The sequence below is a fragment of the Salminus brasiliensis genome, chromosome 8, assembly GCF_030463535.1.
Source record: "Salminus brasiliensis chromosome 8, fSalBra1.hap2, whole genome shotgun sequence".
NCBI lineage: Eukaryota > Metazoa > Chordata > Actinopteri > Characiformes > Bryconidae > Salminus > Salminus brasiliensis.
The window spans coordinates 5607142-5625160 of NC_132885.1; the positions used below are offsets into that span (position 1 = coordinate 5607142).

An 18019-nucleotide genomic window follows, 5' to 3' on the forward strand; every position below is an offset into this window, starting at 1 on the left:
TCTCTGCAGTTCAGAGAAGAAGGCTTTCTGCTAGATTTCAGAGGAGCGTTGCTTTGAATATTTGATTGCATTTAGTGTCAAGAGTGTCAGTGAGGTCAGGATGTTGAACTCCCCCAACTCCCCCAACTCCCCAACTCATCACAGAAGTGTGGAAGAAGTGGATGAAGCACCACCATCCATCATTCCAGGGAACATAGTTCTTCCACTGCTCCACACCTCAATACTGGGGGGCTTTATACCCCTCTAGCCCCCCCCCCCCTTGGCAGTACTTCTCTACAGGGACTAGAAAAGCATCTAGTGTGGATTAGCACATCTGTGTCAGCAGTGGGTGTGACTTAAAGTAGATGAATGCATTCATTAGATATAAGTGATGTCCACAAACATTTGACATATATGACATGGGGTCTATCAACAGTAATCACACAAAGCTTTTTTTTTTCTTCTTAAATGAACACCGTAACGAAGCCACGGCTCTGTTTCTCTTGCCGCAGGTACCCCCTGGCCTTCGTAGCAGCCAAGCTAGCTCTGGGCATCCCTCTGCCGGAGATCAAGAATGCTGTGTCTGAGAAGACCACTGCCTGCTTCGAGCCCAGCCTGGACTACATTGTGACTAAGATCCCTCGCTGGGACCTGGACCGCTTCCAGGGCATGTCCCGAGAGATCGGCAGTGCAATGAAGAGCGTAGGAGAGGTTAGACACTCTGAACTCATGCTATAGACAACAGAACCACTGTTACAGCTAAGGTTGGGTCACAGGCATAATCCTATATCTCTGATTTTGACATGGAAACCACCTGTATGTTCTAGTGACAGGCATTTCAAAGAAACCATGTTTACCCGTTTTTATTTAGGAATATAAACCAAAACGCTAGAATAAGAGTTCCTGTGCCTACATCTGTGGTGAAGGGGTGTGTGTGGGTGATTTTAAAGACCCTATATTAGAAAATCCTTCTCACTTTATTGTAAAGAAGAGCTTGATGTAGTGTGTAACTGTTGCTGAAGGTTCACAGTCCATAAAGATTGTAAAAGATTCTGAGTCGTAGTAGATACTGAATAATAATTTATACTTGATTCTGAAAGATCTGTAGTAAATACTGAATAATTCGTATTGGCTACTGAATGATTCATACTACACTCTGAATAATTCATAGTGGATACTAAAGAAGTCGTAGTAGATACTGAATAATAATTTATACTTGATTCTGAAAGATCTGTAGAAAATACTGAATAATTCGTATTGGCTACTGACCAATTCATACTGGATACTGAAGAGGTAATAGTAGATACTGAATTATTTATACTGTATTCTGAAAAATGTATAGTAAATACTGAATAATTCGTATTGGCTACTGAATGATTCATACTACACTCTGAATAATTCATAGTGGATACTAAAGAAGTCGTAGTAGATACTGAATAATAATTTATACTTGATTCTGAAAGATCTGTAGAAAATACTGAATAATTCGTATTGGCTACTGACCAATTCATACTGGATACTGAAGAGGTAATAGTAGATACTGAATTATTTATACTGTATTCTGAAAAATGTATAGTAAATACTGAAAAATTCGTATTGGATACTGAATGATTCATACTACACTCTGAATAATTCATAGTGGATACTAAAGAAGTCGTAGTAGATACTGAATAATAATTTATACTTGATTCTGAAAGATCTGTAGAAAATACTGAATAATTCGTGTTGGCTACTGACCAATTCATAATGGATACTGAAGAAGTCGTAGTAGATACTGAATAGATCTGTAGTAAATACTGAATAATATGTATTGGCTACAGACCAATTCATAATGGATACTGAAGAAGTCATAGTAGATACTGAATTATTTATACTGTATTCTGAACACTGTGTAGTAAATACTGAATAATTAGTATTCATTATTGAATGATTCATACTAGACTCTGACCAATTCATAGTGGATACTAAAGAAGTCGTAGTAGATACTGAATAGATCTGTAGTAAATATTGAATCATTTGTTTTGGACACTGAACAATTCATAATGGATACTGAAGAAGTCATGGTAGATACTGAGTAATCCACCCTGGATCCTGAAAATGCATGGTGGATATGGGATAAATAAATTTAACTATTAATTCATCAGACCAGATTTAAATGACTAGATATTACACTCTATAAAGTTTTTTTTCTTTTTTATTCCAGTCTACACCTGCTTTATTCCAGTATTCTCATAGTTTGATCGAGTAAATCTCCAGATATCCACCAATATGAAAAAAACACACCACAGCCTTTAAATTTCATCTCCAAATACTGTTCACAACAGCTCTCCATTTAGTTTTCCTCACCTCATCTCTTCGGCCCGTCTGTCCTCCACCTCCTCCTCCCTTTGCGTCTCAGGTAATGGCAGTGGGTCGCACCTTTGAGGAGAGCATCCAGAAGGCATTGCGGATGTGCCACCCCTCAGTGGATGGCTTTGTACCGCGGCTGCCCTTGAAGAAAGCCTGGAGTGAGCAGTGCGACCTGCGTCAGGAGCTGGCCGTGCCCTCCAGCACTCGCATCTTTTCCCTCGCCAAGGTACCTCTCACGTCCTGTCACTTCAGTGACACTCTGAAATTCATGGAGACGTTTCTTTTTTTTTTACTGTGACCAGACGCCAAATTATGCTCTATAAGTGAACTGTGTTGAATACACACTGATATTTAAGCATCAGGTAATATCATTAATGGATATTATGATGAATATTAATATTATTAAATGATGTAATGGTTAGTTCTGAAGCACAGGCAGTTTTAACTGGTGTTGAGCTGCTTTTTTGGCATTTTCTGGATTCCCTCACAGTGTCTGCATAAGTTTGTGGGGTCAGGCAGCGAGTGGGCAGAATGCGAAAGTAGCCTTCGGTAGTGTTGCTGTATGCCTATTACACAGCATCTGCTGCAAAATTCATGCAGAAATTTGCTTATTCAGTGGCAGCACAATGCCATGTAGCTTGCACCTCATTATACTAGATTTACCTCTATGTGTATCTCTGTTGATGCCGATACACAAACATTTATAAAATGTAGAAATCTGGACTGCGTCCACCTGGATCCACATTACAGAGTATAGCATTCAGTCCTGTCGGGTCTTAAATACAGTGCAATGAATAATATGCAGATATTTTAGTGCAGTATTCCAGTATCACCTAAACAAGCAGTTCTTCTGGAGTTACAGTAAATACAGTAAATCTGCCCACACTAAACTAACCTCCAATGCTGAAAATATTTGATTAAGCAATCATCTGCTGATTGTCTGCTGTTTACCATGTGCAGCATGCCACCAAAACCATGTAGACCCTCCTCTTCTGAGAGTACTTGGGTGAATAGTAGAGTGGTCTCCTTACTGACTTGTGTTTAGTAGAGTCTAAACTTAGAGGATCTTTGAATTATTAGTCTATTTAAACTAGCTGAGGTTTTTCTTGGGTAAACAGCAAAGCACTTTTGTAAGTCGCTCTGGAGAAGAGCGTCTGCTAAATGCCATAAACGTAAATGTAAATGTAGAAAATACACTTTCCCCACTTATTATTTTTCTAATTATTTCCTTACTGCTTATTTTACATACGTAGTCTAAACAACTCTCAGAAGAGCTCAGTTCAGAGAGCATAGCATGGATATACAGCACGGTGTAGGATGTTTACTCACCTAATCACATTATTATTTTCAATAATTTATTAGTAATAATAATTAATAATTTATTATTCATTTTTGTTTCTCAAATTTTTCCCTTTTTCTTCCAATTTTTGCTACTGCCCTTAAACCCACCCGCTTTTAGCTCCTCCTAGCACTATCAGTGCTCCCGACACTAGGAGGGTAAGAACTTAACACTCAATGCGTTCAGAAGAAAGCGCTAGAGTCCCAGCTAACGCCTATGCAGGCCATCTTCGCCTAAGAGTGATGAGGGAAGCGAGCACCATCTGTCCCCCGGGGGAGAGCGCGGCCAGTTGTGCTCTTTTAGACCCTGGCTGCTGATGGCAAAATGACATGGGTCTGGATTTGAACTCATAACCCCCCACCCGAGCCATAGTGGTAGCACCTTAGACTGCTGAGCATTTAAAGTCATGTCTCTGAGCAGTGAGAGAGTTTCTGCTGTAGAAGCTCCAGATCTTATTAGAACAGATGCAGCTGAACATAAATCCAGTAAAACGGAGAAACAAGAGCTTCTCATTCTGAAGAAAGACAGTAGTGAGATCTTGTCGGTGAGCTAGTCTGAAGAACAGAGCTTGGTCGGTTCCTCCAGGTTTCTCCTGGATGCTCCACAGTCCAGCCAGCACAGCGTGGAGGATCAGCAGCAGCAGCAGCTCATCTGATTTACCATCATTAAGCCCTGATTTACCACCAAACCAGGTGTTGATCTGAGGAGAACTCTAAATAATGCTAGACTCCATGAGGAGAATGTTGGAGATGTTCTAATGAAGAACCACCACAACGTTCTGTCTGTAGGAATTAATTAATTATTAATTATTAATGATTATTCTAATATCAGTGATTTACTGAGCAAGTAAACAGGTTCACAGGTGCCTAAAACTTTTATCCAGTACTGCTCTCTATCATTTGAGAGCTAAACTCTATCATGATTTATATAAACACAGATAAAATGTTCAATTTAAAAGAGTAGTGTTCATTAGAATGGCATATTTTACCATATTTTATTATTAATAAAAATATAAAGATACGATTGGTTTGATATTGGTGATTCTCAGAGCACATTGTCAGATCTGGAGGGCAAAAACCTGGATTGGGACATCTCTAGTAATTCTATCAATAATATTAATAAATAATATTGCATCTATTGAGGGTTTGTAAACATGATTCTTTCTTTTTGCTATTGTTTTTGTTGTTTTAGTCCCAAAGTCTCCTTGAAATTGCTCCCTCACTTTCAGAGAGCAGCCTGTTCCTGTTTGAAACCGAATATTTCATGAGTGTTGAGTGAATTTATTGGTGCTGGCAGATTTATTAAGAACTAATGGTCCAAATTGTATCAAGCCACGAAATATCAATAACTCTCAAGGTTGGCCTTGCAATAATAGCTCCACTGTAATTCCATGTTGGTCCCTGGGCGCGTAATTTCCCTCAGACCTGCTTATGTCCCCCGCTGAACAGTCAGGGCTAGCGAGGGCTGCATGCTGATTGGCCCACAACTAAAGTGGACCCCTCACCACGGCAACAGCGGGCCACAGCTCATTGGGCACCACGTTTTATATTCAGTGGAGGCAGCGAGCTCACAGCTTGCAATCAAGAGCCATTATTCCTCATTTAACAATGACCCAACAATTTGCCGTAGATCCTAATTTGCAGAACAACTGGCCTCTTTCTGTGATTTTTGTCTTGAGCACTGATTGACTTATTTTCAGCAGCGAATTCAAATGCGTTGATCTTTTCCCAGGCCCTGCATGATGGAGTCACCGTGGACCAGATCCACCAGCTCACAGCTATTGATAAATGGTTCCTGCACAAGCTCAGATGCATTACGGAGCTGGAAAAGCACCTGAGTCAGTACGACAGGTGTGTATGAGGCGGCCCAGCCTGAGAACATGCAGCTGTACAGTAAGTGTGCACCTGTGCATACACAAGCCTGTTGTATTGAGGACGCAGCATTTTTACATGCAAACATGACAACATGGAGACCCACACATACCTGCTGACAGGACTCTGGCAGATGGACCAAGTCGGTTGTTCAGGTGGTCGCCACTAGATGGCAATGTGGGTATGGTTTGCGCTTCCAAACGACAGTCCTATTCACGGCCAGTCAAATTCACTGACTGTTCTCCATCTCCATACTTCAACATCCCTGAAGTAATATTGCCATTGTGTAGTCATAAGAGAATCACTCGTCACAGTGAAACTGATAGGCAGGAACACCTTCACACGCAGGCGATGACGTTCAGCTGCCGGCGGCTCATGAATGGCCTTTTTGAAGTCCAGTCTCACAGCGCTTATCTTTGCATTGTATGCAGTTCTTTAACAAAGTCTAATGAACTTCTAGGTTGGGTTTCACAGTCAAAAGCATGAAGTATGGCCCTACTTAGGCTTATCAGGCTGAGATTATTAATCTTTGTCTTTTTTAATAATGATCACACACAACCCTAAAGTGATGGACTGGACTGGAATGCTTTTATTTAGGGGTGAGTAAGGGGTGAGCGATATAGCAGAATATTATACTGTGGGACATTTTTACAATACATGAAATTTCATTTTTGCTGATGGAAGATGCACCAGTACAGCCAAATGCTAGCAGTACGATGAAAAATACTACCAAATACTACAAAATTATTACAGAAATACTGCCTATATGGCTGGAGATACTACCAAATATCACCAAATACTAGAAAAGTATTTCAATAACACTACTAAAATGGCCATAATTCTACTAAATGCTACAAAATAGCACAACATAATTACAAACTACTACCAGTGCAGTCATAATTACCACCAAATACTACAAAGGTACTACAGAAATACTACTGATACTGGCAAAAATACCACCAAATACTACTCAGTGCTACCAAACATAGTACCAAATACTATCAGTACTACAAATAATACTACCAAATACTACAAAAGGATCAAAAATCTACCAAAAATGACCAAATACTACTATGCAAAGTTATTATAAAATGCTAACAGTACCAATAATATTACTACCAAGTACTACAAACATACTACAAAATAATACTACCAAAATACTACTCAGTGCTACCAAATATTGTACTAAATACTATTAGTACTATGGAAATACTACCAAATACTACACAAGTGCTACCCATATGGCCAGAATACTACCAAATATTGCCAAATACTTCAAAGGTGTTACAGAAGCACTACTAAAATTGCCCAAATTTCACCAAATACTACAAAATAACACAACATAATTACAAAATACTACCAATGCAGTCATAAATACCACCAAATACTACAAAGGTACTACAGAAATACTACTGACACTGCCAAAAATACCACCAAATACTATCAGTACTACGAAAAATACTACCAAATACTACCCAGTGCTACCACATATAGTACCAAATACTATCAGTATATATCAGTACTATGGAAAATACAACAAAATACAAAACACTACAGCCACTAGTACAGCCAAATATAACCTTAAATACTACAAAAGTATTCCAGAAATACTACTAAGCGCCCAAAAACGCTACCCAATACTAACAAGAATATTACCAAATATTTCCAGTACTACTAACAATGCCTACGGTGACTTTCACCATCTTACATCCAGCTCTGCACTCTACATTTTCACCGTATACCACAGTTTGATGACCCCTCCAACCAACTGAGAATCCACAAGACGCTTCGCATACAAACAAAGGCAAAGCATCTCCAGTCCATATGAAACACTGCAGTGTTACCGAGCTGCGTGGGTCACTGACGAACTCCGAGCACGTCTCTAGTAGAAGCTCACAGTTGGTGTGTGGGATAGCTGTTGAAATTGTCTGTCCACAGAGACTGACACTACAGCGTCTCACACACCTGCTGCCCCATGCTGGTGTGTTTCCAACTGCGGGCCTGCCGCGGCTAACTCGCTACTGAGGGGGAGTCGGAATCTGGAGGATTATTTTCTGTGTGTGTGTATGTGTGTGTGTGAGTGTGTTTCACTGCCATTGTTCTCATGGCACTTTTAGTTGATTCAGGAAAGTGAGCCCACACCACCTGACGCATTGTGTTTGTGCACTGAGCTGATGCTTCAGCACTCGTAGTGTAATTTAGCGCCTTAAACCACCAATCAGGGTTTGCAGAGACCGGCAGCCCTGGTTTCTGGTGTTGCCTCAACAGAGGCATTCAAACAGCAAGAACAGCACTGCTAGAAACCACCCACCATAACATAACAATATGTGTTTATAACGATCCTCGCTGTAATTAAGTCGCTGCTGGGATGGATGTGGCGCTGTTTCCGCTGTCCGCTCATTATGCTTTTAGAGCAGCAGTCTGCCGCCTGCCTCTTTGAACTGATGATATTGTTTTATGCACATAAAAAAACACTGTAAACTGTAATTGCACCTTATATAACAAAACTTTGTCATTTTATTCATATCCAAGTTTTTATGCCTATCCTTCAGCTAAAATGCTGATACACAAGGGCTATAACGCCCCCCAGCATTGGGCTGTGGAATGATGGAGCTCCATCCAGTACCTGGGATGAGTCGGAGTGGCAGAACTACATCATCCAACATCAGTACATGACCTCACTAGTGCTCTCAGGACTGAATGCAATCAAATCTTCACAGCAGTATTCCAATTTATAGTGCAAGGATTTCCTAAAAGAGTAGAGGCTGTTTCTGCAACAAAGAAAGGCAAAGTCCATATTAATAAACTTGATTTAATTGGCGTTTAAACTTGTGGAAGTCGGATTATAAATACTACCAAATACTACCCAGTGCTACCTGATTCTACAAAATACTGTGATTCATATGGCCAAAATACTACCAAATACTACCAAAGTATTACAGAAGTACTACCCATATGGCCAAATACTACCAAATACTACCAAAGTATTACAGAAGTACTACCCATATGGCCAAAATACTACCAAATACTGCCAAAGTATTACAGAAGTACTACCCATATGGCCAAAATACTACCAAATATTACCAAATACTACAAAGGTATTACAGAAGTGCAACCCATATGGCCAAAATATTACCAAATACTACCCACATGGCCAAAATACTACCAAATACTGCAAAGGTATTACAGAAGTACTACCCATATGGTCAAAATACTACCAAATACTACCAAAGTATTACAGAAGTATTGCCCATATGGCCAAAATACTACCAAATATTACCAAATATTACAAAAGTATTACAGAAGTACTACCCATATGGCCAGAATACTACCATGTGCATTTAGATATTAATACATGCCCAGTAACGTACATGCATAACAGGGTGGTAAAGAGTTGTAATGTAATTATTGGCGTTTTCTACATAACAAACCAACAATGAATACAGCTTAATATATATTGACTAAATCAAATAAAAGCTTTATTAGGCTTTATTAAACAAAGAGCAAGAACTTAATAAACCCCTAATTCATACAGAATAATTCTTTGTTGTTGTTTTTTTTTCTGTTCTTTACATTATAAACTTCCATACAGGTCAAATTAAATGAAAATCAGTTTACATTGACTTCGATTTAAAAGTTGTTCCCCCAAAGTTTTTCATTTTGAAGCTAAAATGTTTTCTTCTGGGAGCAACCCCCCCCCCCCCAAAAAAAAACAAAAAAAAAAAAAACAAAAACAAAAAAACCTGTATTTTGTGTATGATGGATTTGGTTGGCTTGGTTCATTTCATTAGTTTTGAACATAGTTTCACATAGTTTAGAACATCTTTTAGAGAGTTTAAGAGAGTAAGCTAATACTGTTAATAAAGGGCCAATAATGAATACATCTTATAGTATAGTGAATAAATTAAAGAAAAGTCTGGCTGTATTAAACAGAGAGCAAGATCTTAATAAACCCCCTAATTAATACTAATATTTCTTTATATGTTTACATTTTTATATTTACATTCAAAATCTCAATTGCATACAGGCCAGAACTTAATGATAAATGGTCCAAAATAAAAATGTATATATTTTAAAAAAAAATTTTTCTGCAAGTTTTTATTTAAAATCTCTTTATATATACTTTTTTATATAAGAGGGATTTGGTTGATCTAAAAGTGCATTTTCATATACTTCATATACTGAACGCCTTTTTAAACAATGTCATACAGCAATGACATTCACTTTCGCATATGAATTCATATCCATGTTAAATGAAACGTACTGCCTGGCTTTATATATTTATATATATTTAATATTTAGGTAATATTCAACATAAACGTGCATGATATAATGGAGTCATGAGTGAGGGATTCAGTGAGCGGTCGACTGAGTTCAGTTGTGTAACGCTGATCTGCTCTGCTGCCTCTCAGCTCCACAGTTCCAGGTGACGTGCTCCTGAAGGCCAAGCAGGAGGGCTTTTCAGACCGGCAGGTAGGCCAGGCCCTGGGCAGCTCTGAGGGAGAGGCCCGAGCCCTGAGGCATGGCCACAACATCCGACCATGGGTCAAACAGGTCAGGACCTACTGCCCAAAGGACCACAGCCATTAGTGCTGTCTTTATGCATGAGGTGCAGCTCTGCTAATGAGCTCTGTCTGTCTGCCTGTCTGTCTGTCTGTCTGTCTGTCTGTCTCTCCTCCTTCTCTCATTCTCTGAGTTTACTAAAACTGTTTACAGCAGAACTTTACATCTCACACAGTTCACACTCCACTCTGATTAATTGGTACCAACACATGGATGCATTGTGAAATGTCTAGTTTCAGTGCCGTGTGTATGTGTGTGTGTGTGTGTGTGTGTGTGTGTGTGTGCGCTACACTGCTGTCTGTGTATGCATTTTCATGTTGCATTTTCGTACCCTTTTAGAATAGGTTTAAGGTTAGATTTAAGGTTTAGGGTAAGGTTAAGGTTAGGATTAGGATTTAGGGTTGATTCAAGGATAAGGTTAGGGTGGATTTAGGTTTGATTTAAGGGTAAGGTTAGGGTTAGGATTTAGGGTTGATTCAAGGGTAAGGTTAGGATTTAGGGTTGATTCAAGGGTAAGGTTAGGGTTAGGATTTAGGGTTGATTTAAGGGTAAGGTTAGGGTTAGGATTTAGGGTTGATTCAAGGGTAAGGTTAGGATTTAGGGTTGATTTAAGGGTAAGGTTAGGGTTAAGGTTAGGATTTAGGGTTGATTTAAGGGTAAGGTTAGGGTTAAGGTTAGGATTTAGGGTTGATTTAAGGGTAAGGTTAGGGTTAGGATTTAGGGTTGATTCAAGGGTAAGGTTAGGGTTAGGATTTAGGGTTGATTCAAGGGTAAGGTTAGGATTTAGGGTTGATTTAAGGGTAAGGTTAGGGTTAGGGTTAGGATTTAGGGTTGATTTAAGGGTAAGGTTAGGGTTAAGGTTAGGATTTAGGGTTGATTTAAGGGTAAGGTTAGGGTTAGGATTAAGGGTTGATTTAAGGGTAAGGTTAGGATTTAGGGTTGATTTAAGGGTAAGGTTAGGGTTAAGGTTAGGATTTAGGGTTGATTTAAGGGTAAGGTTAGGGTTAGGATTAAGGGTTGATTTAAGGGTAAGGTTAGGGTTAGGATTTAGGTTTGATTTAAGGGTAAGGGTAAGGTTAGGATTTAGGTTTGATTTAAGGGTAAGGTTAGGGTTAGGATTTAGGGTTGATTTAAGGGTAAGGTTAGGGTTAAGGTTAGGATTAAGGGTTGATTTAAGGGTAAGGTTAGGGTTAGGATTTAGGTTTGATTTAAGGGTAAGGTTAGGGTTAGGATTTAGGGTTGATTTAAGGGTAAGGTTAGGGTTAAGGTTAGGATTAAGGGTTGATTTAAGGGTAAGGTTAGGGTTAGGATTTAGGTTTGATTTAAGGGTAAGGTTAGGGTTAGGATTTAGGGTTGATTTAAGGGTAAGGTTAGGGTTAGGATTTAGGGTTGATTTAAGGGTAAGGTTAGGATTTAGGGTTGATTTAAGGGTAAGGTTAGGGTTAAGGTTAGGATTAAGGGTTGATTTAAGGGTAAGGTTAGGGTTAGGATTAAGGGTTGATTTAAGGGTAAGGTTAGGGTTAGGATTTAGGGTTGATCGTCAGCAGCATCTGGAGCAGCATCTGGAGTCAGAGAGAGCACAATCGGCAGGGCTGTCTCCGGGTGGGTAGATGGCGCTCTTTCCCATCATCGTTCTTAAGCGATGTTGCCCGGCTTGTGCGGTGAAGCTGAGAACCCGGCGCTTTCCTCCGAGCGTGTCAGCTGTCCGGCAATTCTGCATCTGTGGCAGTTGGAAAAGAGGCGGGGCTGGCTTTGCACGTATCAGAGGAGATGTGTGTTGAGCCCTTACCCTCCTGGTGTCGGAAGCATTGCTGGTGCGAGGGGGAGGGTTAACTGGCAGCACCAAACTGGGAGAAAAAGATAAAATATTTATCAAATTATATAAAAAAATTGAGACTGTGTTTACATAATATCGCAATACTTCAATATATCGATATTACCTTATACCCCTATAAGGTACCATTGTTCTAATACTGAAATCTGTATTTTATTCATCAGTATTAATTTAATTTAATTACATTTCATTAGGAGAAAAAAAGGAAATGTACAACATTTCCTTTTATGCCAACATTGCTTTTATGTTTTAACTAGCATTATTTTTTTATATAATATTTATTACAGAGAGTATAGGAATAGTAGTATAATAGCAGTGTTAGTACTGGGTTCTGATTGTGCAGTCCTAACTGGGATTTATAGTGTTTTATATGTATCTGTGAGTTATATCTCTCTCTCTCTCTCTCTCTCTCTCTCTCTCTCTCTCTCACTCACTCTCGCTCGCTCGCTTGCTTTTTCTCTCTCTGTCAGATTGACACCCTTGCAGCAGAGTATCCCGCTGTCACCAACTATCTGTACTGCACCTATCATGGCCAGGTGAGCTTGTGTATTTTTACCAAAAGTAGAGAAAAGGAACTGCTTCTAGTCTTACAACAGCAAACAGACTGATTTCTCATATTGTAAACATGGATAATAATATGAAGTATGACAGTCATTCATATTATATTAGTATTTTTAAAGCAAATATCAGTATGCAAATGAGCACTGTGTAGTCCAGACTGTATCCATCTGCTTGTCTACATACTCTGTTATTAGCCTCCTTTCAACCTGCTCAACGGGCTGACCACCACAGAGCAGACTGTAGTATTTGACTGGTGGGTCATTCTCAGCACTGCAGTGACACTGACTGAAGTGGCGAGTGTGTTAGTGGATCAGACACAGCAGTGCTGCTGGAGTGTTTAAACACTGTGTCTGTCCACTCACTGTCCACTTTCTATTAGACAGGCCTACCTATCTGGTCCAGCTTATAGATGTAGCATGTTTGTTGGTGTTGGTCATCCTCTGGTCCTTCATCAGTGCCCACACAGGACACTGTTGGCTGGATATTTCTGGTTGGGGGACTGTTCTCAGTCCAGCAGTGACACTGAGGGGTAATAGCTGCTCTGTGGTCAGTTCTGTGGGGTCTTGAGCATTGGAGAACAGGGTGAAAGGAGGGTGATAACACAGTGTATAAGTGATTTTTGTGGTCATATCATTTGTTCTAACTTATTACATGTTATCTTGATCTAACAGGAGCATGACTTGGACTTCAGAGATCAGGGAATGATGGTTTTGGGCTGTGGCCCTTATCATATTGGTAAGTCTTTGGTTGAAAGTGTTCGCATGTTCCTCAGTACTAAAGCTGTTAGTCTGTTATCTTCACAACACACTGTCTAACTCACTGTCTAACTCACTGTCCTTCCTTTTCATTCCATTGTCTTTACATTTATTGTCCCACAGTCTTTCTGTAACCAGACCTGAAGTATCTGCAGTCCTAAACTGACACTGGGATTGTGGGACTCTGTTGGGACAGAGAGAACTGCCAGTCATGTTAGGTTTCTAGCGTTAGTGTGTCAGATTATCAAATTAAATAAAATCAGAGTAGATTTGTCACAAACGTGGTCATACACGGTACAACCAGCAGTGAAATGCTTTGACCCCTTTCACATGAAACAATAGGCGTCGGTGCTTAAAACCTATTGGTTCATTAACTTCATTAATGCTTACCTAAATATCATGATGCTGAGACACCAAAGGAAAAAAAAAATAATAATATATATATATATATATATATATATATATATATCAGAAATTGTGCACAATTAATTTCTTATAATAATAATTTAATTAAATTATTATTATTAACAAAATTATTTTATGAGTGTCATATATATATATATATATATATAGTAATTGTGTATGCATGGATTCTGTTGTGATGTATATTTATCTATATAATTTTATTTATAGAATTATATATATGTATATGAATATATATAACATCAGATATATTATATATATATATATATATATATATATAAAACATCCGAAATGTTGCATACAATACAAGCCTCCGTATACCTTTGTGTTTTTGTCCTGTAAAGCTACTGTTTTGGAGATATGAGGTACAGTTTTCTTACACTGATATAATCACTGAAAAAGACCTGGTGCCACTGAAGACTCTGTTTTTCAGTCCCAGATTAAAGCTGTCAGCTGGACACTGTCCACACACATTCTCCCTTTAAAAATCCAGGACTCTGTTTTTAGTCTATGCCCTGAAAGCAGACTCTACAGCGTAGCGTACCGCACTCTCAGGATGCGGCTTCAGTTTGACCCTCTGTCTCCTGCTTCCAGGCAGCAGTGTGGAGTTCGACTGGTGCGCCGTGTCCAGCATCCGCACCCTCAGACAGATGGGGAAGCGTACAGTGGTGGTGAACCATAACCCAGAGACAGTCAGCACTGACTTTGATGAGTGTGACCGCCTCTACTTCGAGGAGCTGACCCTTGAGCGCATTCTGGACATCACCCAGCAGGAGGTGAGGGGTCAGAGGTCATTCCATGCATCTGTTACCTTCGGGTAACTGTAAGATGGCTTCACTTACATTTGTAGTCCCCCCCCTTTTTTTGTCAAGGACATCTTCATATTGCAACACATATTCAGTACATTTGCAGAAGCATTACAAGTAGGCCTGGGCAATGTAGTGAGACAAACCTGATGGTGATAAAGAAACCTGCTAATCAATCAGTCAATAGATTAATCGATCGAAAGACTTTTATTTTCACTCAGAATCACATTGAGGGTGACCCTCATTTTAATGTAGCTTAATATTTACAATAAACCTCAACTCAACTAATTAAAAGCATAAAAAGTAAATATAAAAGTAGATCAAGAGTAAATGATATGATAAAATGAACATGGATGTATTTAGTAAAACCAAAAAAATAAAATAAAGCAAAAATAGAAATGAATAAACCAAAATGACCTAAAAATGACCCCTGAATTAAGCTCATCGGTCTAATACCCGAGTTTGAATCTCGAGCCATGACGCTTTGCCATCAGCGGCCGCAGTCTGAGAGAGCACAATAAGCCGTGCTCTGTCCGGGGGGGTAGATGGCGCGCTCTCCCCTCAACAGTCTTATTTACACAGGCATAGGCATCTGTTAGCTGGGGACCCGGCGCTTCCCTCAGAGCGTGTCGACTGCCTGGTGAGGGTGGCAGTTTGAAAAGAGGCGGTCCTAGTGTCGGGAGCATTGCTAGTGCTGGGGGGAGCTACAAGTGGGTGGGTTAATTGGCAGAACCAGATTGAGAGGAAAACAAGTTGTTAAAACCAGAGTTAAGAGATTAAGTTCATTTAAATAAATAAATAAATATTAAAATAAACTATATAAATAAATTATACAAATAAGGAGGTCAAAGTACAATTTAATTACAAACAAACAAAATGATAGAATAATAAAAAAAAATAAAGGTAAGATCCAATAAGGAAACAAAAATGAAGTAATTAAAATTAAATTAAAACAATACTAATAAAACTAGAAAAGTAACTAAGAAAATCACTAAATCAAACACAAATTGAATAACAAGTAATATATAAAATAATGTACATAATGTACATAAAATATATTTTTTTTCTATAGATTTTTTGAGGGTAATATTAATAAGCCTCTGGCTAAAGTAGAATAAATCCCCCAATAGACATTTATCAGAGCAAACTCTGTCTCCGGGACATTCTCAGCACCAAAATAAATAAAAAAATAAGCAAAACCACAAATAAAAAATATATATTACGTCCATCCAAAGATGACTTCCAGAGTCCTTATAATGCCTCGTTTTTTGTAATACATAAATACAAAGCAGGTTAATGCAAATATTCTACTGCAGTCCAGCAGGGGGCACTGTTGAATCGCACGAACTCACACCAGCAGGATCTGCACATGTCTAAAGTAAAAAAAAAAACAGCGTTAAACAATAGATCTGTAATCCCCGTTTCTTAAGAACATATGCTGGTGTTTAGATTTGACCCAGGACTAATTAAAATGCAGTATTGTAAAGAAAGCGTTCGGCAAAAAACACACAATTTTAGTTCGTTTTTTTTCGTCTGGAACTGTTAATGCTTTCAATTTGTCTCAGAGCTTAAAAGCAGGAGCGTGCTGAAGCCGAGCAGAGATAGAAGGGAAAGTAGAAGTTATGCAGCTTGTTATTGAGTTTCACACACCTATACTTAGACTTCCGTTTCTTCAAACTCCAAGGAAATAGATTTTCTGCCTTTCCGCTCTCTGGTGCAGATGAAACGCCCTTCTTAATACACAGCTCAGCTCCAAACCTCCCTCTTGTTGTGCATTTCCAAAACTCGGAGCCAGAACGTGACGTGCATGTGTCTGTGTTTTGTAGGCTTTACTGCAATACCCTGTTTTTCAGAAGTTCAGAGAAATGCAGCATTGTGCAAATGACACACTGCTTTGCAAAAGTCAGAGACCACCCTTCATTAATTTAATTTATAAATCCATTAAAACAGAATTATTATATTAATCGAAAATTACACAGATGCCTCATCTACTAAATCTAGTACCTTTACCACAGCTTCTTCAGATCTTTCGCAAGCTATTGTGCAGTGATGGCTCAGCAGTTGGAGCTCCGGGCTATTGATGACAGGGTTGTGGGTTCGATACCCGGCCTCGGCAAGCTGCCACTGTTGGGTCCTTGAGCAAGTCTGCTTGCAGCTAGAGATGGAAGGGTCAAACGGCTATAAATCGGCATTGGCTGATTTTTAGTCCAAATATGCGATCAGCTGATCCTGATAGACGATCTTGTGTGAGGTCACAAGGTGCTGCAGTTCCTCATTCAATATGGGCCTCCTGCACGGCTGCACAAACCGATTAAAGCCAGTGGACAAATCAGCTTGATGTTCATCAGTCTGGCATTTTTTATTAATTCTTTTTATTTAAAATTAATTAATTAATTAATTAAATTCCAGGCATTTAATCAAACAAAGCTGAATTTGCAGACTATGAATGGTATAAAGTCCCAAAAACAACGTGAAAGACTAGTGGAGAGCCACTATGAGAGCTGTGATTGGCAGTCGAGGTTATTTCACCATAGTGATAGAAATGTCAGATGTGAATATGTAAATAATAATTTATTTGCATTATAATTATTATAATCATTTCTTTGCATTATTTGAGCAGTTGTTTTTGTCATTTCTGCAAATAAATAAATGCTCTAAATAGCAAATATTTTTATTTGGAATTTAGGGGAAATGTTGTCCATGGTTTATGAAATACAACGCTAATATAAAAATTCCCCTTAAACACACTGCCTATAAATAGTAAAATCAGAGAAACTGATAATGTAGGGTGGTCTAATTTTTTCTGGAGCTGTATATAAATAGCTGTATATAAATATATATTTATTATTTTTTTTATTAATTTCTTCAAATCTTTCCCTTTTTCCTCCCAGTTTGGAACTGCCACCCGTTCGTAACTCCCCCTCCCTAGCACTAGCAATGCTCCTGACACCTCCATTACACGCAAATCCAGCCACCGCACCAGCTAACAGTCGCCAGCAGTCTGACATGTAAAGCCGTCAGCCGTCGACTCGCTCTTTCTCAGTGGTTGGGAGTTCTACAGTCTTCAGACTGTCCAGAGCCAGAGCTGAGCCTCCGCAGCCTCAGCTTTCTGTCCTTGGCTGACAGAAGTGCTGTTGTAGCCCTCGGCCTTGTATGTGTTGTGCAAACTGCTCGCCACATTTTGGTACAGAGTGGGTGTCTGAGTTACTGTAGCCTTTCTGCCAGCTCTAACCAGTCTGGACACACTCTGCGGACCTCTCTCATCAGCGAGGTGGTTCTGTATGCAGAACTGCGGAATCGCCGCTCACTGGGCGCTTTGTCTTTACTCCACTAGTCTGAGCATTGCTGAAAATCCCAGGAGATCAGCAGATCTGGCAGTCCTGACACCAACAAGTGTGCCACACTCAAAATCACGGAGATTGTGGTTTTCCTCATTCTGATGGTTGATGTGAACTTGAACCTGATACTCTTGACACAGTTTCCATATGATATGCTAATTAGAAAACTGCATAAATGAGTAGATGTACAGGCCTTTTTGG

At 39.2% G+C, this 18019-nt stretch overlaps 1 protein-coding gene across 1 annotated transcript in view; it reads left to right on the forward strand.

Moving 5' to 3' along the window:
• The window catches only part of cps1 (carbamoyl-phosphate synthase 1, mitochondrial), a 91694-nt gene that overhangs the window by 22104 nt on the left and 51571 nt on the right, over positions 1-18019 (forward strand). Inside the window, exons 19-25 of the mRNA XM_072684999.1 lie at positions 492-690; positions 2378-2554; positions 5399-5517; positions 9951-10092; positions 12406-12471; positions 13168-13231; positions 14269-14450. Of these exons, the coding sequence (XP_072541100.1) occupies positions 492-690; positions 2378-2554; positions 5399-5517; positions 9951-10092; positions 12406-12471; positions 13168-13231; positions 14269-14450 (949 nt within the window). The remainder of the gene's footprint in view (positions 1-491; positions 691-2377; positions 2555-5398; positions 5518-9950; positions 10093-12405; positions 12472-13167; positions 13232-14268; positions 14451-18019) is intronic.